Genomic DNA, 24,121 nt, shown 5'->3' with positions numbered 1-24,121 from the left:
TCATGCGATTGATCGTTCAAAGCAGTGCTTTGGGTCGCACCTCTCCAGGGTTTAGTGCTAACTACGTGAAAGGTAGCTGGGGATGCTCAGGAGTGCAGTACTCGAAAAGAAAGGAAAGCATCTTCCCATCTCAGATTCCTAGTTTCTTTATACACATACAAGAGTCTGAATGGTGAGAGTGGTTTTAAAGCTCCTGAAGGCTCCCAGGCGGCTGCTGCATTGGTTGCAGGAGGCCTGCCTGCAAGGTCAGGGCCTAAGTTACTAAGCTTAACTTGTGAGTAGGGGCGATAGGAACCGGGTATTCCGGCTGCCCTCTTCCTCCCCCCCCCCATCTGGATTTTTATGGCTAGACATTGAAATGACCTGGCTTATTGTCCTGCTCTCTGTGAATTCATAAATAAGGCTTCGCTTTCATAGAATCATAGAATCTCAGGGTTGGAAGGGACCTCAGGAGGTCATATAGTCCAACCCCTTCTCAAAGTGAGGGGAGCTACGGAGTGGGTATACTCGCTGGCGTCCCAAACTGCTGGCGGGGGAGGGACTGGGTAACAAGTTTGCGTCCCCTTCCGATCTTAGCACCTGCATGTGTGTGGTCGGGGGGGCAGGGTGGAAAGCAGTGGGGGAAGTCTGGTGGCCAGTTGTTGAGCATTGCTGGAAAGGGCTGCATAGGGAGAGGACCTCACAGCCTAGCGCTTTGCTTTGCTTAAGCTTAAAGCCAGTGCTGTTACTTTACTGCACTCTCCTTTGGTCTAGGCTTTGGGGCCCGATACGTACCCAAACTCCTGCCGGCTTATTGGCACAACCCTGGCTATGGCTGCAGCAGTACAAATAGTCTGTGATCCCAGCTGTGCCAGGGGGTTTGTGGCTGGCTGGGGAGCCCCAGAAGTGGGCAAGGTCCCCTAGGAGGGCGTTGAACCCAAGTTGGCCAGAGGATAGACACAGATTCGTTGTGTCTCCCAGGCAGCCTCTGCTGGAAGGGCAGCTGCCGAGCCCCACCTGGAATGTGGAAAGGTTTACGTTGCCCTACGTTGATATCTCAGAGAACAGGGAAAACGTTTGGTGGTCCTGAGCCTTCTGAAGTCAGTGAGGAAAAACTCGGTGACTGCAGTGGGGTAGGATCAGGCACCCAACAGTTTGCATCTCTAAGGGGAGAGTTCCATCCCCCCTCCTTATCGCCCTGTGGGAGCTTTTTGCGGTTCCTGCATCAAAAGCTTCCAGTAGTGTTTTGGGATCGTGCCATCCTGTCGTCATGTCCAAGATGGTTCCTTCCCTTGGTGACGTCTGCTCTTTAGCAAACTTCTGGGTGGGACTTTCAACAGCGCTGCACATCAGCCTAACTCTGCTCCCATTAAATCAATGGGAGTTTCACCAGCAACTTCAGTGCGAGCAGAGTTAGACCAGCGCTGAGCACTTCTGAATGTCCCACTTTCTGTCCCTTTCCTAATTCCAGCTGACTAGTGCGTTCTCCTGCCCCACATCTGTGCATCGATCAATTAGATGGTCACTTTATAACGCCTCCTTCTGTCAATGTCCTTAAACATCAAACAGTAGGATGTCTGTGTGTTCAGGTAGCTCCTCCTGGATGAGTGTCCCACACTCACAGAGAGTAGCTCTGGAGATGCAGTAGGTCTCAGAAAGTGGTTAGTTAAGAGGCTGGATGTATTTTCACCTCAGGTAGGCACGTGACTGTAATATAAAAATCATACAGGAACAGCAGGTAAAATCCCAGTCTGACAGGCTGGACTCTGGTCCTCCCTCCAGTCTGTGGTATCAGACTCACTGGGGATAGGCTGTCAGAGTAGAACTTGTAGAGATTTCTCCTTTTCTGAAAACTCCCTTCTCCCTAATTCGACCACTTGTGCACAATAGGCAGATCAGGGCAGTTAGACGTGGAAGAGCCCCATTGAAAGGACCCTCTGCAAAGACAGGGTATATTTCCTCCCCTTTGTGCTCTTCTCTTCCGTCCCCTCCTCTCCCTCCGGAGAGTTACCAGTTTAATGTCTGACACATCTCCAGCTTCACATGATTACTTTTTATTGGAGTAGATGTAAATGTGCTCCCCAAGACTTAATTTGTAAATTTCGACTGAGTCACCCATGGGTGTAGAAGCTCTTTCTCCTTTGGCATGGGCTCCTTAGAGTCCAATCTCACCTGGGCTGTCCAGCACGATCCACAGCTTGTGCGGCTGCCGAAAGGGGCATGTCACTTCAACAGCAGTTGCTTTTGCATGGAAGTGTCAGAACAGGTTGAGGGCACTAGGCAAGGGTCCTTGCTGGGTGTATGGTGTTGGCAGCAGGGGGCTACGACCACGAATGGATCTTCAATGGCTCCCAGTGGAGCAGATTACTGACAGGTCCACAGTAATTAACTTGCATACACTCAGGGCCGGCTCCAGGCACCAGCTTAACAAGCAGGTGCTTGGGGCGGCCAAGGGAGAGGGGCGGCACCTGCGGCAATTCGGGGGCTGCAGATCCCTCACTCCCTCTAGGAGCGAAGGACCTGCCGCTGAACTGCCGCCACCGATTGCGGCTTTTTTTTTTTTTTCCAATTGCCGCCGCCGATCGCGATCGCGGCTTTTTGTTTTTGTTTTGTTTTGTTTTGCTTGGGGCGGCAGAAATGCTGGAGCCGGCCCTGCCTACACTGCAGTTTATTCGCAAAGGAATTACACAAGCGGTAAAGGGTTACATTAAGCACATAACTCCTATGTTAGACATTAAAGAACTATACAGTAAGAGCTATACATTCCTCTTAGCGAGCCTCTCTTTCACAAACATACACAAACAGGCCCTGTGCTAGCCTCACACAGTTCCTGCTTGGCAAACAGAGAAAGTGGTTACCAAATTCTATAGACGACTTCTTCTCTCCGGGTCCAGTCTCCTCAGCCCTCTGGTCTGTCTCGAGGCCAGGCCCTGGCTGCCCGGAGACCCCTCTGGCTCACAGTCCTACTCGAGCGCACCGAGCAGAGTTTTGGCTACTCTGTGTAGCAGTGTTGCTTCTTTAAGCGTCAATAAGAAATTCCCCAAGAGTAATTTCATTTGCTTGATTTCTATACTCTTTTTCTTCAAAGGAGTCACAAGTCTGGGTGTGTGGCTACTAATTTTTACCTAATTAATACTTGGAGGAGACTGCAGAGTGGTGCCAACTGAACATTAATCCACATTCACTCCCTTATCAATCATTCACTTCAGCCTCCTGCGTGATGTCCTTCAACAGGGTCGAGATGCCCCGGTCAGCCCATGCTCCGCTCAGGATGTTCTGCACGTGTTGTTTGCTTTCAAGTGGACATATTTGCTGACCCAAAGATCAGTACTGATCATACCCGCAGCATGGAGCCAGTCAGTTTCACCTCTGCCATCTGTCTGATGCTCAGAGAGAGATTTTGCTCCCCAAATCCTCTTTTGCAGTTCAGTCATGTCAAGCCATGTTCTCACCATTCATTAGGGCCACACCAATTGGGCACCATCCCAACATACGGTATGCTGTGTAACAGCGTGAAGTGGCTCACCGTGCTAATTATTCATGCCACACCAGAAGTGTGCTAAGCCATTTAAAAGACACAGGCTCTGTTTATTCAGGTTTTTTCCCTCGTACCTGGAGGTATAGTACCAGCAGCTCCATTTGGCGGTTGTGGGTCCTTGGTCCTCACGTCCTACAAGGGCCCACTTTTTCAAATGGGCCGTGTCCCAAGGAGCCTATAATGTTAAGGTGGGGGGTGGGGTGGGGTGGGGAAGGAAGCTTGAACCTTTCCTCTAGCAACAGGAAGCAAAGAAAACCATGTTTCCCACCATTGCCTGTAGAGCTGCAGATCGACAAGACATCAGTGCGTCAGTTTGCATTGTGTAGGCTATCGGCACAGCCCGGCGGCTTGACGTGTAATTAAGCTTTACTTTAAAAAAAAACAGATTCTGGAGAGTTGTAGAAATATCCACAGAATGATCCGTATCCCCTGGATTTCTCTGTCCCTGACGGCCTGTACTCTGCAAATTGAACTGCACTTATTCTAAACTCCAGGACAGAGTTAGCTGTGCCCGGAAATCTCGGTGCTTGCTCAGTGCTTGCCTGCTAACAGATGTGTATCTTGAATGGAAAGGCTGTGCGGCTGCTTGGTCCCCACTTAACCTCTTGCAGCTGGATGAGGAGTTAGCTGTGCCAGGGCTGTGGGAGGAATGTGAATGGGAGTCCTTGCACTCACTGGAAGCAGCCCCGGGAGGGAGCAGGTCAGAGATGGAAAGCGGTGCCTGGGGGCAAGGCGGGGTTGGTGACGGTACGGACTGGGTGAGCAGCGGGGTAAGTTGGAGAGCTGCTCGGCAGGATGGCAGCAGTGGCACAATTGAGAGGGTCGTTGGTTTGCAGCTTGCTCCCCTCTCCCCCCCTCAGTTTCCTTTCTTGTTTGCAGAAAAACAAACTGAAACAGGAAAGAGAGGAAATAAAGGCAGTTTAAGCACCAGTGATCCGCTGGGCTTGGTGCTCCTGCCCATGCAGCCTGAGTGAAGAGGCTTTTCATGAGGGAGCTAAAGGGAATGTAGAAGATTCTTCCCCCAGCCTACACAGGAAATGTCAGCACAGCTCAGAGTTGTAGGAGTGCACTTCCTTAGGCCTGTGGCAGATCTGCTCTCCTGGTTTGTATCTGCCCCACCTCCAAGCCCTCTGGCCTCTCCTCTGCACTGCTGAATAGAACTCCACAGTGCACCGGGAATAACACACGGTCCCCCTGTAGACTCACCATTCTGCACTCTCTGCAGCAGAAATACAGCGGTTCTGCTTTCAGGAGTCAGTTGTGAAATCAGCTGTAAAATCAGAGGATGCTCCTACTTTATGGTCTTGTCCTGCATGACCTTTCTGGGCGAGGGAAACCCGAGCAGAGCAGCACAAACCATTTTGGGACCACTAAACTTGTTAAGAATCAGAGATTGCAGATGGAAAATATCTTAAGTGGTCAGAAATATCTCTTCTGCAACCACAGAAAAAGTTAACCTCCCTTCAGAAAACAGTCCAACCCCTTTACCCCTGTAAGGACAGCTGCAGGTCATCATTCACAAACACAACATACTTTTACTTGAGCAACCTTCGTGTAAAACGTGCCCCTCCTATAACAATTTATGGGATACATAAAGATGAAAGTAAACATTCCCATTATTGATTGTTTAACTTTGGCATCATTTGTCCCCTTTACCCTAGTCCCCCCCCCCCAAAGTGTATAAACTCCTATTAATGTTCATTTTGTTTTTCCAGTGAAACAATAAAGAAAATAGTGCTGCGAGTTTTAACTCTTAGCTAAGGGAGCAATAGGGGATTCTAGCAAGTTAGGGGAAAATTGTAATCCACCCAGCACTTGCTTGTTGCTGTTTCTTTTCTGGCAAGATATGAAATGTCCCAGAGGCCTGGTAATTACTCCAACAACTGTAACCTCGGATGTAAACCTGCATTCTACAGTTCCTCAGTTCCACTCAAACCACAAAGAAAGCACTTTTTCTCGTCAAGATAATCCGTTGGCTTACTCCAGCCACTCCCTTCTAAATAAGGTCTCTTTTTGGAAACCAAAAAAGCTCAGACCAATTCAAGGTTCCCAGCAGCATCTGAGACCATCTGGCATTCCCTCCTTTTCGGTAACGCGCAGTGCATCTGTGAAAGTCTGCTCTGTCTTATCTCTTGGCTTACCCTTTAAACCACCTGTCCAAGGGAGGGAAGCTTATAAATACTCATCTCTACTCTTCTTAGAATGTCCTTTGAATGTTGTGCAAACAAAGAAAACTAAATTATTCTTTTTGTTTCTTTAGTGTAATATCATTACAGCTTCCTGGCCTTACTCCTGCACTGATGCTGGGGAGCATATTTCTTTATGCTTTGCCACTGCTTTTCTACTGAACAACCACTATTAAATTACTGAATTGCTTAGCCTTGAACTTCACAATGTTTTTACTATGTTTACAAGAGAAGACTGGAGTTTTCCTGAACTCTGCATTAATGCCTATGTTCTAGCTGGGATATTTTTATGACTCATTTGTACTTTAGCCCCATGGCAATGAGAATGTCCAGCATTTTTATGTTTTCTCCAAACAGCCTGAATATATTCACAAGAACTACAGCAAGAATCCCCCTACAAAAAGAATCCCTTTTTTTTAACTAGATGGTTCCAGAGACAGAAAGCTGCTTTCATACTGTATCTGTCTGGTAGCTGTGAAATCACTGCCTCATTGCACATTCCTACCACTTCCTTCTCTTACGTATCATTGCTAAAACAACAATTTGGTTGGAGTGCTGTTTCTCGTGAAATTATCTCCCTAAAGCTAACCAAGCGATTCATGCAGCAGGGTCAGAGTAAACGCCACTCCACACCAGGGAACTGTCTCATATTACTCGGAGTGTCTGTAAATGACATCAGTCTATCTCAGGGCTGAGGGTTACTTAAGTCATTTTAAAACATCAGTAACTGTCTGAAATGCTGCTTTAAATCCCCCTGCCCTCTTAGGAGTAGGATATTCTTGAGCAGTATTTGTGAAAGTGATCTGAATTGCATTGGGGGGGAAGGAACCAGCTTTAAGAGAAATGATCATAGAAATGCAGGGCTGGAGGGGACCTCGAGAAGTCAAGTCCAGCCCCCTATGCTGAGGCAGAACCAAGGAAACCTAGACCATCCCTGACGGGTTTGTCTAACCTGTGCCGGAGCTAAGACCCACTCCCCTGCCATGGAACATTGTTCTCTTTGTTGTCATACTACAGCAGACTAATGGTCCTTCAGCTTGGGTACCTAGGTGCCCACAATGATAAATACCAAATATTGTGGGGAAGGTGTTCAATAATCACCATAATACACCCTCCTGGGCAATGACTTGACTGAAGTACATGGACAGAGGCTCTTGTGATTTTTTTTTTTTTAAGCTGTAGATGATGTTAGTGTTAATGTCTGATCCCTTTAATCTACATGTCCATCCAGCCCTCAAGGCAGGTAAACCCTAGCATCTGTGCTAAGGCAGCTGATCACTGAGCCTGCCTGTTCAGGGGAAAACCAGTGGGCAAGCCAGGCAGGTGATCTGATTTTCCCATCATGGAGTGGTGGATGGTGGAGATGCTTTCTGCCTCCTGAGTAGTGCTGCTTGCTTCATATTGGTTCCTTTCTCTTTTGCCCTCCCCAGCTGGCATCAGAAGTCACTACAATTTATAGGGGCTGTATTAACCCCGTGTGCAACTGCTGTAGGAGGGAGAGAGAGGAACCTGTCCTCGCTCCCCCGTTCCTGGCCACCTCTTAGTTACTTAGTTATAACTAAAAAATAAAACATTTGCTGGGGGCTGGGCTCTTCTTCTCTGACCCTGGAAGAGAGCTGGGGAGGTGGGATTTCTGCTCCCATCACTGGTGGTGAACTGCCACTGATGCCACAGGGCCCATGTGTAAGGCTACAATTTTGTCATGGAGATTGTGAAAGTCATGAAATCTGTGATTTCCAGAGACCTCAGTGACTTCAGCTCACGATGCCTGGGTGCTGCAGGGTCCCCCCACCGCCTGTGGCGGCTGAGAACTGCGGTGTACTCCTGCCGCCAGATATGGTGGGGGCCCCCTGAGTTCTGAGCCGTGGCAGGAGGCCCCCTGCAGCTCCCCATTTTGTCATGAATCGTTTTAGTAAATGTCACGGGCTTCCGTGAATTTTTTTTATTGCCCGTGACCTGTCCATGACTTTTACTAAAAATATGCATAACAAAATCTTAGCCTTACCCACGTGGGAAGGGAGAGTGTTTATCCCAACAGGCCTTTCTTCTGCCAACCGATGGCCTATCCTCAGGAGCCTTGTATGTGCATGTGGCCATTTTAAGAACATCTCTGGCTGGTTGTCAGCTACGAGAGAACCAACCTGTCTCTGCGCTGTCAATGAGGCATAACATTCCCAAGGGCCGGGCATATCTGAAGACCAGGCAGCCTTGTGTGGCCACGAGGAAACTTCACCTTCATGACAGTCAGCTGCATCTATAGCTGCTGACTTGGCCATGTTCAGTGTGAAGTGGGACACATTACATATAGGCAGATAAGCATCATTAGAATGCCTTGGATGAAAGAAGACAGCAGAAGTTGAGGCCCCATTGCCTGGCAGTCGCCAGCCTTGATTTGCTGGAGTCTGTAGCTCCTCTGGTGATCACAACATGCCCCAGGACAGTTGCCGCTGCCTTACCTTTTTTTTTTTAATTTCCATTTCTCTCTCTTCTCCCCATTTCAAAAATTGTCACTTCATGATGCAACATTGTATTTGTATCTGTTTCCCTTTCCCTTCCATTGCAGTTCAGATGACACTCGTAAAAATACCAAAGCCCTTGCTGCACTGCACCTTACATTGTTGATGCAGCTAACTGAGCCGTACTAGTGGTGAATTAGGCTTCTGCCATGAATGCACCTGCCTCCTAAAAGACCAAATCTGGCTGCCGGAAGAGTTTGTTGCATGAAGTGTCGGTTCCAATGAAACTTCCTGTTCTCTTTCTCTGTCACCTTTCCTCTCCAGAAGCATTAAAAGGTGGGCCTCGAATTTGGGAATTGTAAAGCGTGGCTATTGGATGGATATAGGGAAGAGGAAGCCTCGCAAGTTCCAGGGGATTATACTCTGGTGTAAAGTTTGAGCTCACTTGGTGTTTGAGGCGGCTGAGAATACAGAGACAGTTTTCTTCTTCTCAGATGCAGACATCCGAGCTCAATGACCAGAAGATAGTCTCTGTATCAAGGGAGGGTAGGTGTTGTAAACTGTCCTCCAAATGCCAAGTTGGGCACTCTTCTATCAGAGGAGTTATTGTCTGTGATGCTGCCCCACAATCACAATGTGGAGAGGAAGAAAGGCCAATCTGGTATATAATTGCAGCAACTCTGGTTGAACTAGAGAGTAGTTTGTTAATCTGTGATCTAGTGGAGAAGGAGGTGGGTGCAGAGATGGACTCCTGAAATTACTTCGTGTGTTACTCTCTTTTTCCCACTGATGCTGCTCCTCAATAAGAGCATAGCTTTCAGCTCCCTGGCGAGTGCTGATCATCCATGCACGGGAAAGGGCCAGTAACCCTGTTGTCCAAGAGTGTGGGATGCTGAGAGATCAGCCATAGCGTCACACCCCAGTCTGCAGGGATGGGATTCCTCCTTTGAATATGAGTGGACTTTTGAGTGGATGCTGTGTGTCGTTTTCTGTCTGAAAAATGGGCTGTCGGTCATCCGGAGCTGTAAAAGGTCGGTTTCAGCTGTCGCAGTTCTCCAGGCAGACTTAACAGTAATGGCATCTTCGTTGAAGGTCTGGCGGAGCTACGTGTGCTAGCACATACAGGCTGGAGGTTGGTGAATAATTCAAGCACCCATTAATAATACTAGTGGCTGACTTCAACTCTGTGTTGATTAAGCTGTGTGCGGTGACTGTTTGCCCCCAAACCGCAGAGCAGTATTCATTTGGAGCAAACAGCAGGGCCAAAGCAGAGGTACGAAGGCCCAAAGGGTCTGCTTTGCAGGAAATTCCTGACAGTTTTCATATCAAGGCAGTATGAGAAGAGACCTTCATTTTCAGGTGTTCCAGGTGGGGCTGATATGTCAGGCTACAGTTAGTTTTACTCCCAAGTATGTGACAACTGGTTGGAATGGCAATAACCATCCTTGTACACCAATATAGATGGGTTGATTGGCAAGACGATTGTTTAGATGGAAAGTAGTTGGTACCGCCTTGTTTTCACAAAGGATTAGTCTTCATTGTTGGAAATAAGTGGTCAAAATACCATGTTTTGGCTGAGATTCCCTTCAGTGCTATGGAAATCATTTCCAGTGTCAGCAATACAAATGTTATCAGCACACACATACTTCCGGGCCTGCATTTCAGGAAGGTTGCATAGTATATATTGAACAAAAAGGGAGCCAAAACTGGCCTTTGTGGAAGGCCATTACAGAGACTTTTTAAGGTGACTGATTTTTTCCCCAACTTGCAGAATGAATCTTCAGTTACTAGTAATTTCTCAAATGAGCCGCATCATCGGCCAAGAAAGAATAACTTACAGGAGCTTGGCAGTCAGCCCAATGTGCCACACAGTGTCATGGGCTGCCATCAGGTAAAGACTACACCACCTTTCTTTCCTGACTCAAATGCATTTTCTGTGTTTTGAGTCAGACAGCGTACCTGATCTTGCATGCGTTGTCCCCGCTGAATCCAGCCTGAATGCAAGGCAGCTGAGGGCTTGTCTACACGACCGTGCGGGATCGATCTAAGATACGCAACTTCAGCTATGTGAATAGCGTAGCTGAAGTCGACGTACTTAGATCTATTTACCGCGGTGTCTTCACTGTGGTAAGTCGACAGCTGATGCTCTCCTGTCGACTCCGCTTGCGCGTCTCATTCTGGTAGAGTACTGGAGTCGACAGGAGAGCACTATAAATCGACCCCTGCTGGATCGATCGCTGCCCGCCGATCCGGCGGGTAGTGTAGACAAGCCCTGAGATTGACTACCGTATTATTCCACATCAGAATTAGTCTCTCTATCAGTTAATAGGTAACACACAGCAGAGAAATTGGTCAGTAGCTCTTCGGGTTTATCCATGATTTCCCTGGCTTGGGAACAGCTATGACCTTTGCTCTGCACCAGACTTTTGGGATCCTGAGCACAACAATTCAGAAATCGAAGCAGCCTGCTTTTGATGATTGGATAAACTTGTGGATGTCACCAGGAGCCTTGGTAGTCTGCAGCTGATGTGTGATCTTGATCTTGACCAGTGAAAGGAGTCATCAGGTTTGTGTTCACACATAGAGCTGCTACCTCTCCGCAACCATCATTGGAACTGCATGGCTGAAAACTTTTGTCTTGGTTAGGAGCTCTTCCATTGGCCACCAGCTGAGCTGCAGCGGAGTTTGCTGTGACTGGGTATCCCTTCTTGCCCAGACTGGAATATCCACTCAGTCTCTGACTAGTTTGCCAGGTTTTGTGATCACAATGTGTGAAGACAGTTTTTTTCCATTGCTCTTGTCTCTACTTTTGTTGAAACCCTCTTGTTCCTTCTTGGCAGATTTAAATTCCTGATATAGTCTGGTTGCATCAGATGACCGACCAGGAAGGAATTGTTGATGAAATCCCAAGCTTTGTATTTCTTTGTAGCGGCTAGAACTTTATCGCCGAAAGTTTGGCATTCAGCATTGATATTGTTCTCAATAGCTGATTCCGAGTCTTTGCCCAGAGGAGACTCCAATTCAGATTGGAACAGATCCTACCTTGCCTTCTAGAAATTCCATTGAGGCTTCCGGAATTTGTATGCCTGTTTTGATCAGGCATGGCCAGTGCTGGGATCAGCAATGTCAATCTCCTCATCAGGTCCAAATGATGTTATCGAATGGCAGGCTAATGACTGATATTGGGGATTGTTGTGGGAGGGGAGATGAAATGGTCTGTTCAACTACCAGTCTTTTAGCTATTTGGGCAGAAACAGAAGGTTAGTATAACACGCAGTGTGCTCCCGAAATGAGTTGATTGTGTTATGGTAGTGTCCAGTGACCCCAATCAAGATAGGTGGCCCTGTTGTTCCAAGCACTGTACAATCATATTGGGAGATCCGTTCCAAAGAGCATGCAATCTAAAGGCCTTCACTCGTAGTGCTGTTCAGAAGAACAAATGCCATGTTTCAGTTATTTGGGGGGATAAGAAGAGCTTTGTTGTCTTGTAAGATGGGGTTGGGAGAGAAGATAAAGGAGTGGGGAAAGTGAAGAAAAACTGATTAGGATGGACTAAAACATGCTTGCAATAAAATTAAACTTAACCTTCTCTCCCCTTTTTAGGCTAATAAGTCCATTGGCATTTAATCAGCCAAGGAAATGGTTATTAGTTTGTAAATGCAGGGAGTGTCCTAAAGTTGTGTTGGTATTTACAGCACTGTTAGCGAGAATGTTGATTTACGGATGTTAGAAATAACAAACTGAGGAGCTACCAATTGTACTTGTAGATAACACAACTGATCAGAGGATGTGGGTGATGCTGACAAACCACGGAGAGGTGATCAGAGTGTGATGAGGAGAGAGAGTTCTTGGTAGATTTTTCCCTTTGAGCCCTTTCGATTACAATCAATTGAACTGTTGTGTTACCTGCTCCAGTCTTACAGGCGCCAATTCAGCAGGGTGTCTAAGCATATTTTAAACTCAGTTGACTTCAATGAGGCTTAAAGCACAGGCTTCTGTGTACTGCAGAAATGGGGCCATTATGAGAAGGTGCAGAAGCATCTGTCGGAAGCCCCGATGAGAAGGTTGGTGGTGGGATGCCAGCTGATACACCAAGCCCTCATTCTCTGGAGATTTGTGATCTGCTGTTGACACTTGTCCACCTTTTGTAAAGTGCTCTGATGAAATGCCGGTGAATGATTGGTCCAGGCCACATAACGCTTTTCACCCAACACCTGTGGAAAGAACCCATTGACTTCAGTGGTCATTGGATCAGACCTTATAAGAACTAAGTGGTGTTACTAAATCATCTTGCAACACAATACCGTATTATTATAACTCATTGTGCAATAGAATAGGGAACTGCTACGTTTCTTTGATGTGATCTTTCTTTCTTTGATCTCCCTTAAGCAGAGAACAGAGAGAGCTAAAGGGAAAAGTTAAGGTTGCTGTTAGTACCGTCACTGAGTAAACACTGAGCTGCCTGGTGCTTTGAACTACAACGTGCCTTATTTTGAAAACATTGAGTTTTAAATTTCATTCTGAATTGCCTGACTCGCCAGTGTTGTTTTTAGTAACTACCCCATTTGAGCTTTGGCTTTATTAACAAACAAAACAACAATCAGGGAACATAAATAAATAGGCTCAAACTTCCCCAGACTTGGCTGCTCCCAGGATTCCTCTCTCAAGCTGCTCAGCCCATATCCTAGATGACCCTCGCTTCCCCCCCAGAGCCAGTCCCCATCTCCCTTGCATCCACAGGTAATGAGCCACCTGCCTCAGTGAGTCAACCAAACCTTTCCCAGAAGCAACCAGAGTAGAGTGTTTCAGGCAAAGCCTGTTACGCTCCTTCATGACCCTAGTCACTTATAGGGTTGCCAACTTCCTAATCGCACAAAACCGAACATTCTTGCTCCACCCCCTGTCCCGCCCTTCCCTGAGGCCATGCCCCTTCTCAGAGGCCCAACCCCTACTCTCTCCATCGTTCACTCTCTCCATCGGTCATTCTCCCCCACCCTTACTCACTTTCACCAGGCTGGGTCAGGGGGTTGAAGTGTGGGAGGGTGGGAGGGCTCTGGCTGGGTGTGCGGGCTCTGGGGTGGAGCCAGGGATGAGGGGTTAGGGGTGGAGGAGGGTGCTCAGGACTGGGACAGGGGCTTGGGGTGCAGGCGCCGGGAGGGATTTGGGTGTGGGAGGGGACTCTGGGCTGAGGCAGAGGCTTATGGTGTGGGAGGAGGTGAGGGGTATGGGCTCTGGGAGGGAGTTTGGGTGCTGGAGGGGGCTCAGGGTTGGGGCAGGGAGTTAGGGTGTAGGAGGGGTTCAGGGTGCGGGCTCCAGCTGGGCAGCGCTTACCTCAGGCGGCTCCCAGAAGTGGCCAGCATGTCCAGCTCCTAGGTGGAGGGGTCAGGGGGATCTGCAGTTCCTGGTCAATGGGAGCTGCGGAGCCGCCGCTCAGGGCGGGGGCAGCGCGTGGAGCCTCCCTGACTGCCCCTACACCTAGGAACCAGACATCCCAGCTGCTTCGGGAGCCATGAGGAACCAGGGCAGGCAGGGAGCCTCTCTTCCTTAGCCCCGCTGTGCCGCCAACCAGACTTTTAGTCAAAAACTGGACACCTGGCAACCCTACTCACTTAACCAAGCAGTGTTTTTTCTGTTGTCAGCTAGGGATTCTGCTGCTTACTGCCTTGATGACTGGGGAGAAGGGAACTAGGTTTTCTTCTTGGCTATAAAAAAATCTTTATATTTGAATTATCCAGTTCTTTCTGGAACAAAATCGACAGATCCTGAATCACTGTGGTTGACTTCCTCCACACTGCTGTGACTCAGACCAGCAGAGCCACCTCCAAGTTTTGCACCGCAAAGGTTACTTTTCTAATTGGCTGAGTCAATGTGTGTGGTTGCTGTCAGCCTTAAAATAGAGTGACTTCATATGTGCATGGGTGAGGGGAGGTGGCATTCTCCAAAGATGTGCTGGGGGGAGGGTCACATGTATGGGGACTCGTCCCACCAGGTACTTTGAAAATGGGATTTGATTTAAAAGTTAGTGTGTGTTATGGAGACAGTGTAACCCTCTGCTTCCCAGCCTTGTTTTCTTGGAGTCCCTGACCCCCACACACAACTTTTTTTTATTGTGTATTTTTTATTGTGTCTATGTTGCTGTGCAGTCATGTGCTGTTATTTCTGCAGGACCCTTGGGGAGTGAGTGGCATCTGATCGTGTAATTAAACATGGTCATAATGCTTATGCGCAAGGAGGCAAAATGAGTTGCACTGGCCAACTTTGGCATTTCCTGCCTTTTGAGCGCTTCGAGTTGCCACCTTAATACTCTCTTGGTGTGGCATGTGGGCGTTGTATGGGACCATACACGCCCTAGGTAACACTGGCTGTCAGATATACCATGAGCAGTATTCATCGCCCTCAGGCAGTAAGCCGGTCGTTTCCCCTAATATAGAGTGTAAAGCTGCTACTGTCAAGCCTTGGAGGAGGTGTGGTGTCTCAGCGGGGAGGTCACACCACAGTGGTGGAAAAGCCTGCACCTTGTCTATACTGCAACTTCCACCAGTTGTCACCATCAGTGGAGAATTCCGGATCCGAATTTTGCCAGTGCAGCCTCAGTACATAATATTTGTTACATTTAGATGGCATGATCTTGGGGTAACTTGTGCAGTACTAGGCTTGCTTATGGTGCTATATGTACTATATGTATAATAAATCATCTGGTGAAAACCTGTCTTGCAAATGTCAAAGGGTGCCTCTTGTGTCTGAAAAGGGAACACCACCTGACTAGGAAATGTGTTGGAAAAAGAAGGCCTGATTAATGGTGCAGTGATTTTATCTTGCATGCAGACAATCAGGGTGGATTTGATTTAAATCAAATTGATTTTAAATCATGATTTAAATCAAATTGATTTTAAATCATGATTTAAATCACTAGTCGGGAAGACTCGATTTAATCATGGATTTTTACATCAAAGTGCATTCTTGATGGTTGTTATAACCTAGTACATATTCTTCACAACTCAGAGATAGATGTAGGTTTCATTTTTAGAAGGCACACACTATACATTTTTTAAGTGATTTATTTTGAAAACTTTTCAGATTAGTTTTACAGCTATATCAGAAAATGAATGATTGGTTATTTTATTTACCAAAGGTAATTGAAGCAGATATTTATGAAGTCGTTGGGAGGTGAACTATCTCCAATTCAACAGGTTAATCATTAATATTTGGAGGATTTTCTTGCCATGCTGTATTAGGAGAACATCACCAGACAGACATTTAAATTGTTTTATTTAACTAAAACAACAGCGTTATGTATTCTGGATTTTTTTCTTCAACAGCAAACATATAATATTTTAACAAAACAAGCATGTGAATTTTTGAATTTAGTTAAACATTCAAGTGTTTTTAAATCAGGTTTGTTTTTTGTTAAAATTGTTTTTAACTAAAATAGTTAAATGAAATATTAAAAAAAAAATTAAATAGACTATGTCAGCCAGGTCAACATGAGAAACTTAAAATTTTGTACTTCCAATAAGCCCTTGCTTCCGAGTATCTTGCAGTGTGTTACAAATAAGCTTCACATGACCTTGGGGAGTAGATGTTATCCCTGTTTAATAGATGGGGCGGGTGGGGAAGGAACCACAGCTCAGAGATTGAAGATGGTATTTTCATTCTCATTCAGCATGGGCCTATCTCTGCTCCCATTGAAGCGGATGAGAAGGCTCCCTTTGTCCAATGCTGCAGAGTCAAGAATAGAATGCAGGGGTCCCAATTACCAGAACTGGGTACTACTACTAGACTACTGTGAAGTCAAACTGTCTTGAAGACAGTGGGCCTCTTCATCATTATACTAGAGTTACCATATTTTAATAAAACAAAAAGAGGACACTCCACGGGGCCCCGGCCCTGCCCCAACTCCGCCCCTTCCCCAAAGTCCGTGCCCCAACTCCACCCCCTCCCCTGAACGCTCCGCCCCCTGCTCCTCCCCCTCCCCTGCTTCCCGCGAAACAAATGTTTGCGGGAAGCCTGAAACAGGGAGGCAGCAGATAAGCTGGGGCGGTGGCGGGGGAGGGGGAGCGCGAGGAGGCGCGGCCCAGTCCGGTCCCCCGGTTGAGTGGCTTCCTCCGGCGGTCGACCCCGGCCAAGAGGCTCTGGCCCCGGCTGAGTGGCTCTGGCCCGCCTCAGCCCCAGCCCTAGCGACTCCAGCTTGGCTTGGGCCCCGGGGCACCGGCCCCAGCCGAGCGGTGCCGGCTGGCGGCCAAGCACCCCTAGCCCCAGTGGCTCTGGCCCAAGCTCTGCTTGGGCCCTGGTTCCGGCCAAGCAGTTCCGCCCTGGCCCCGACCCTGGCCGAGCAGCGCTGGCTAGCGGCTGAACACCGCCGGCCCCAGCGGCTCCAGCTCCGGCCCTAGCTGCTCCAGCCCGGATCCAAGCCCCACAACCGCTCCCTATTTTCCCGGACATGTCCGGCTTTTTGGAATTTCCTCCCAACGGGGATTTGAGGACCAAAAAGCCGGACATGTCCGGGAAAATCCGGACATATGGTAACCCTAATTATACTAACCCATCTGTGTTGTTCCACTGATGCAAAGGAGCTGTAAAGCTGGGGGATGTTATCAGCTGGGAATTCCACCTGCGCAGAGAGCATGGCTGCAGCATCTCTTCATTCCAGTTGCTAAAATTGCCCTTTGGGGCCACTGCCAGGAATAAATCAGAGCAGACTTGGGGCTGCTCTAAATGTACACTGGAAGCCAACCCACCTTTACCCCTAGCTTTCTTGGGACAGACTTTGCACCAAGTACAGCTTGACACGGTCCAATTTGTATTAAAAAAAATCTGAGGACGACCCTAAAATAAATCAAACTTTGTTACCTTCTCCTAGGAAAAGGTGGGTGAGCGGGAGCTAGTGATTCAAGTGGCCCTGTGGACTGAAGAGCTACATTTCAAAACTCCCTCAGGGATTGCCAGCTGGCTCCAAACATAGATGCTGCAATGGGGCGCGGCTCTTCTCTGAAATGAAGGGTTGTGACTGGGTGTTTTTTCTATAAACACTTTCAGTTTGGAGTTACAGAGCTGTCAGATGAGGTTGACTCTTTAACGTAATTGGTTTGATATTTAAACACTTTCCCATTCTCTAAGGATTCACACCATTTTACTTTGTGAATTCCCGTGTGCATTAAACTGTCTCAGCTTGGCCTCTGATTCTCCAGCAAATATAGTAAAAACAAGGTAGTGGGAATAAAAATCACTAGCCACACCCTTCTCCTCTGCATATTTTCAGTCCAGTAATGCCTGTTACTGCAATCCAAATATCGAATGCCATTGCCTATGGGAACCTGTAAACATGCATCAGACATTTAAACTGTCTGTCCTCTACACTCTGTGAGGGGGTGATGGAGGATGGGTTAGGGAAGTATTTGCCAGTTGCCTGTAACACATTGTACTGTTTAACAGGGAAGCAGTAGATTCTATAGCATGGTGCATTGAACGTAGTAGCTCTGTGTGTGTGGCTTAAATTTCTGTTCCAATCAGAAGAGGATGTAGCTAATACAGAGCATATGGGCTGTGCCTTTGGCGCTCTTGGCTATGAGCAGAGCATTATGTGCAGAGAACAGACTTGGGAAAGGCTGAGACTGTGGGTTTGTGATGAATATATTGAATAGACCTTGCACAGCCTGTAATAGCAGATGGGTAAGTGCATCATAGCAAGCCCAATTAAGGTAACATGAGAGGTGGGCTGCAGTTTATAGTTAAGAAGGTAACAAAGCGAGTTACTCATGAATGGAAGGAATGTTTTTATTGGACCTTTCTTCACTCTGTTTTTTTGTGAAGATTCCTTTCCAGCTGGGGATTTTAATTGGGGACTTTTCAGATCCTAAAGCAGTAATGCTACCTGTTGAGCTTAAAGATGCTCTAACATCCTCTTTTAATTGTCTGGCCACTAAAAGGAAGAGGCTGCTAGAACTAGAACCAAAATCAGTCTTTCAGTGTGTTACTGCTGTGCTCATGAATGACCTATTCTTACCATCCATGGTACCCCCAGGCAGCAGCTAGTTGCTTGGAGCCTGCCTGTAAAAACAGGCCACCTAAATGACACACACAAATAGCACAAAACAGGCCACAGAGTGCTGCAGTTGGGCACGGAACTGCCCAAACCTTGGACTCGTGTGTGTATCTTACATGGCTGCTCTTGACAATTGGGTCCTGAGCTAGGTGTGTCCACCTTTACTGTTATGTGAGAAGGTGAAAATCTTAAATTAGGTAGAAAAAGTTACCGTTACAGAAACTAAGTTACTAAGTACCGATCACTATTTTCATAGAATTTAATCTCACCTCCCTTCCCTCTCCTGCTGTAGGCAACCTGGTTTTCTTATGAAAATGAATCCTTTGCCTGCATGTGACAGAGCAAAGCTTTTCTGGTCCAGTCTGAAACCTCCATCTGTATTTAATTTTTGTCTAATTAAAAATAATTTTGATTTGGTGGGAAAGTTTTGCTACCAAATGTGTACCAACTTATTGCAAGACAGGAATTTTCATTTAATTAAGTAAGCACTTAAAAAAAACACCCTTGTAATGAAAGTGCCATGATGGCTGATGCTACAATAACATTAAAGCTCTTTCAGATACATAGAGTGACTTAGTAGTGAAAAATTAATTGCAGACAATATTCTTATGGCAGGGTGACTGACTTTTACTCCTCTGTAAAATCTCTTGACGTACTCACTGTTTAATGCAGACATGAGAGAGTGTTATAATTTGTAGTAATTTCATTGGGTTGATTGATTTATGCCTGGTTCAGTCTTGGTACTATGTGATATTCTAGCAGCTCATCTTTGGTAAGCTGGGTACTGTCCCAAGAGATGAGTAGGGAAGAGAGGTGGGCAGTGGAGCTTGCATTAGGAAGATGGGTGCAGTAGGGAAGGAAGGAGTGAGGAGTTTTGGAGGGGCCTGCTAGGTCACTCACTGATTCCTCACAAGAGAGTTGAGTGAGACAGTCTCAGACAGGGACAGTCCAGTTCATGACTAAGTCGCTTTATTAGCTCTCTAAATACTTAGCTGCAACATGCCCTGCACCCGTACCTTAATGACACTTGCTTTGATGCACATTACTCGCACACTACATCAGGCTAGACTTTCAAAAATCTCAGCAGCCACAGTCTCGGCCAGACTTTCAAGAGAGCCCAGCACGTGGAGTACTGAGCTCCCCTGAAAATTGGGTGATACGTGCCACAGTAGAAGCTGCTAGTTACTGAGCTCTTCGGAAACTCTGTGTCTCTCTGCTGCAGTGTGGGTGTTGGTCACAAATGCAGCATGCCTGTGAAACAGTGCAGGAGAAATACATAAAAGGTTGTGAGCTGATCTGATACCATGGGTGATGGGAGGGGGGTGGCGGCAGGTAAGCACCATAAACAGAGGTGTAATTCAGTTTTTGTTTCATCGTTTGTATTCTAGGTGTGCATAGTGGACTTCCCAACCAAGCCCGGGATTTCATTGTGCTAGGTCCTGTATAAACACATGTCTTCTTTATACCCAAGTATATGTGGTGTATGTACAGGGCTGTAATGTCAATGCATTCATATGAGAGATACCCTATTGTTTAGTGGGTTTCCTGTCTTCCTCAGAGCAAATTGGAGCATTGGCAGATCAGCACATAGTCCATGTTGCCTGCGGAGAGTCTCACAGTGTGGCACTCAGTGACCAGGGCCAGCTCTTTGCCTGGGGCGCAGGTAGTGATGGACAGCTGGGAGTCACTACTACAGAAGATTCTGTGGCAGTACCAAGGTAACGTTTACAGGACACAAATGCTAAAGTTTTCACATGCAATGTATGAAGTTAGATCTTCTAGCTCTTCTTCCTGGACCTGAGTGAGTCTTTTCATTAACTTCAGTGGGCCCTCCATGTTTTAAGAGTAATAAAGGCAGGACTTTTCTCCCCATCCGTATTCTGCTTATCAAGTCATCAAGGCCCTTTGGTTTTGGTTTTTACTGGAAAAAATCTCAGGTTTTACAAAAGCTATTTGGTTTTCACTGTTTTCTTCCCTTCTTCTCTCCCCCCTCCCCCCCGCAATGAATTTTGGACCATTCAAGTACATGAAAATATGGATTAAGTTAAGAAAATCCAGTCCATTACATTATTTATGTTAATTATGGTTTAGTCTAAGTGTAAATGCAAGACTGTCAAAGTGAGGCAATGTAGTGGAAGATACGCATGCACATGTATACACGTGTGCTCAAGTACTCATAAAAGAAGGGCCGGAACTCCCTGGACCCAGTTGCTTTCTCCAGTAGGAGAGATGGCGACTCAGTAACATGGGCCGCCCAGCTTACCGAGCCACCATCTCGCCTTCTGGGTGAGAAATATTCCTTTTTTCTCTATTGCCTTTTTTTCTGTCCTCTCATCCTTCCCTAGTAACCCCAATTTTGACCCTGAAAACAGAAGTTAATTTTTTGCACTGATTTTTCGCTTGTTTTTTTTTGTTTTTATTTTTTTTTAAATTTTTTGTAATATATACCAATCAATTCCTGGGAAATTTTAAACAAAATAAAAACTACAAGTGAAGGACCTTGCAAGTCATTCGCCCCTTTTGGTCCAGAGATGAGTTTTTGTTAAGTTCTGTTGCACAATCCAATGCATTATACTACGCTATCACAGACAAAATGGACCTTGCACACCGGTTTCTCAGGAGGAAAAATGGGACGTAAATTAGAAGATACTTTTTTTTTCTGATGCTATAATATTTTAGAACTTTGTATGAGAAGTGGGGAGGAGTTGGGATGCAATGAAAATGCTGATTGGCACCCAACCATCCTCTTACTCCCTAAAAATTCTTGTGCTGTGGGATCTGTCTTTCAAGACTAGAGAAGTAAACTTGGACGTATGAATGAGCACTGTGATTTTGAAAACCTCATGCAGCATTGCCTAGTCACTCATTTTACTTAGTTGAGTTTATGGCACATCACAGTTCAATAAGGGACTATGAAACTACCCATATCAGCACTGTAGTTAATATTACTCAGAAGTCTTTAGATAGTGCTGACGTTTTTGACATTTGTTTAATCTGATTTGTTCCTATCATTTCAAAGTGCTGAAAGTCTTAAAAAGCATAATAAGCTTTGGTATCATCTGAAAAATGATGAAAAACATCACATTAATCCATCTACCTAGTCCCTGTACCTATTGAGTCAGAATGCCTTACTTTAGGGGCAGATATATGCTTTCTCTGTTACTTGTTCCTGGTAGCCTGGCAAGAGCCAATAAAGAGATGGAAGAGGAACCTTGAAAGCTCTTCTAGGTTGTGCATCATGAGCAAAACTGTTAACGAAGTTACAGTTTCAGAATCCTGATGATGCACGATCTGAAGGAATCCAACTTGGCTCACAGATGTCAGGTAGACTCTACAGTACTGGCTGCTAGGAAAACATCTCTTGTGAATTGAGCAGAGTTATACAAAAATCTTTGAAGCAAAAATGGAAACACCCTCTGTGCCACGTTCTGAGTGTTTCAAAGAAATAACTGCACCTTATGAGCCTTATGCCATTCTCCATGCAAGACTTTAAGCTAGTAAACAGAAAGAAACTGCACATCCCACTCATTGACACTAGCAAACACCAGTTGCTTGACAGAGGCTAGCACTATAGACACTGTGAACCAGCTGTTCTAAGTAATTTACAAATGATAGAGTTCAGCTGTACTGAAAAAGTTTGCTTGGCTCTATTAAAGCTAGTCTGTGGTGTTACTCTACTGTCCAGGGGTGTTTTTAGCCGCTCCACTGCTTTGTAACCCGAACGGGTGTAACTGTAATCTCCTCAAAATTAGAACTATATATCGCTGTAGGGGAAACACATGTTGCAGGTAAAATATTGGTTTTGGGTTAGAATGAGCACGTGTGATGGCAAGATGTGATGGACTCTAATAATAGAATCAAAGAATATCAAGGTTGGAAGGGACCTCAGGAGGTCATCTAGTCCAACCCCCTGCTCAAAGCAGGACCAATCCCCAACTAAATCATCCCAGCCAGGGCTTTGTCAAGCCTGACCTTAAAAACCTCCAAGGAAGGAGATTCCACCACCTCCCTAGGTAACCCATTCCAGTGCTTCACCACCCTCCTAGTGAAAAAGTTTTTCCTAATATCCAGCCTAAACCTCCCCCACTGCATCTTGAGACCATTACTCCTTGTTCTGTCTAATAGCATTGTGTGTGTGTGTGTGTGTGTGTGTGTGTGTGTGTGTGTGTGGTTACTTTTTAAAATAACCTTTTCTCTTTAGGTTAATAAAGAAACTGAACCAACAGACGATACTGCAGGTTTCCTGTGGCAATTGGCATTGCCTAGCTCTCGCGGCAGGTACTGTCACGTTCAATCTATGTTGTTAATGATAATATTATTTGTGTTGTGGTTGTGCTTAGAGGCCAGGGCCCCATGGTGCTACGCTCTGCACGCTCACATAACACAGAGACAGCGCTGCCCAAGGAGCTTGCAATCAAAGTAGAAGACTATAGAAAACGGCTGGAGACCACAAGCGGGTGGAGGGAGCCCAAGGAAATGAGGAGAGAATTCTGGTCAGAAAGAAAAGTGGTGGTCTCAGCACACCAGCTGTCTAACTGTTGTAGGGCAGCTGGAATTTTTTTTTAAGTCTTTCAGTCTCTGTGTAAAAAAACCCAAACAAAGTGCATGATTAGAGTCGTTGTGACATTGGGAAAAGCATTCCTGGGTGCTTCTCTTCAGCATGCAGAACACGTGCCTTTTTCTCTTTGGCGGTGTGTAAGCCGTCTGTTTTACCATAATATCTGCTGAATCTCCTAATTCAGTCACACACTTTATTTATTATTTTACCTGGTAGCTCCATAGTGCACATTTTTGTAGCCAGTAGCGTCTTCGTCACCACTTCTGCCTTCAGTAGCACTGAAGCCCAAAGTATTGTTTCTTATTCAGGCTTATCAGATTTGTTTTGCTGTTGGGCAGATTTTACTTACTAACTTCAGTTGTCCATCTTCATTCCAGACGGCCAGTTCTTCACATGGGGACAGAACGACTATGGCCAGCTGGGCCTGGGTAAAGAATGCCCCTCTCAAACCAGCCCGCAGCGCGTCACATCTCTCGATGGGATCCCCTTGGCTCAGGTTGCTGCCGGCGGAGCTCACAGCTTTGCCCTGTCTCTCTCCGGAGCTGTGTTTGGCTGGGGGAGGAACAACTCAGGACAGCTGGGCTTAAGTGACGAGCAAGGTATTGGAACACTTAACAACAAAGGACGGGCTGATTGCTGAGCATGGCTTTGCTTTTTGTAATAATCCATCATTCTACCAAGTGGCCTATAGGAGAGAGCACGGAAACGTGATTCCTCCCAAAGGGCCCAGGAGCCTTTTATACCATCAGTGGAAGGAAACACTCTGCAGATGCAAATGGGAATTAGCAAGGTCAAAAAGAGAATGGCCAAACATTTCTGGGTGCCTATATTTTGGCACCTAAATCAGTGGTCTGAGCATATGTAGCTCCTGAGGAAGTCGGTGGGCTCCATGGAGGAACCGAGGCATTAGACATGATCACAATATTGCAAAACTGTTTATTGGTAGCATGTGGCCAATGACTCTTTTTTTCCCCCCTGACAGTCGTGCTAGCCGAAGCTTGTTGTAGTCTAGTCTCCAAACAGTCTCAGAAAAGTAAATGTCATGTCCATCCTGGCCTCGAACACCTTGGTATTGTTATTAACACATTTTCAATACGGTGTATATATCAGAGGGGGTTTTCTGCGGGTGCAGATGAGCCTGTCAGCATTCTTTAAATGTTTCCTGAGTGGCTTTAAATACATGTTTTAACTACTAGGTAGGCTATTGATTGTGCAATGCAGGTAAGTTAATGATGATTCTGTTTTGCCATGTATATAAATGTGTTTATATACAGTACATACAGCCTTTTGTAATGTGCTGCATTTTCATAATGTAGATTGCAAAATATTATCTATGCGTAATACTTATATATGTTGCAAAAT

The 24,121-nt window shown here is 46.3% G+C and overlaps 1 protein-coding gene across 8 annotated transcripts in view; it reads left to right on the top strand.

Annotated features, from left to right (window-relative positions):
• Positions 1–24,121, top strand: part of HERC3 (HECT and RLD domain containing E3 ubiquitin protein ligase 3) — a 152,755-nt gene that overhangs the window by 22,248 nt on the left and 106,386 nt on the right. For all 8 annotated transcript variants that reach the window (XR_010601700.1, XR_010601701.1, XR_006175926.2 and 5 more), the window contains 3 exons: positions 19,760–19,919; positions 22,403–22,479; positions 23,137–23,358. Coding sequence is in view for 4 of the 8 variants with exons in the window: in XM_005292001.5 (XP_005292058.2) it covers positions 19,760–19,919; positions 22,403–22,479; positions 23,137–23,358 (459 nt within the window). In the remaining 4 variants the exon portion in view is untranslated. The remainder of the gene's footprint in view (positions 1–19,759; positions 19,920–22,402; positions 22,480–23,136; positions 23,359–24,121) is intronic.

Source organism: Chrysemys picta, chromosome 5 (assembly GCF_011386835.1).
Source record: "Chrysemys picta bellii isolate R12L10 chromosome 5, ASM1138683v2, whole genome shotgun sequence".
Classification (NCBI taxonomy): domain Eukaryota; kingdom Metazoa; phylum Chordata; order Testudines; family Emydidae; genus Chrysemys; species Chrysemys picta.
Note: the sequence above shows the minus strand (reverse complement) of the source record. Positions and strands in the feature narration are given on the sequence as shown.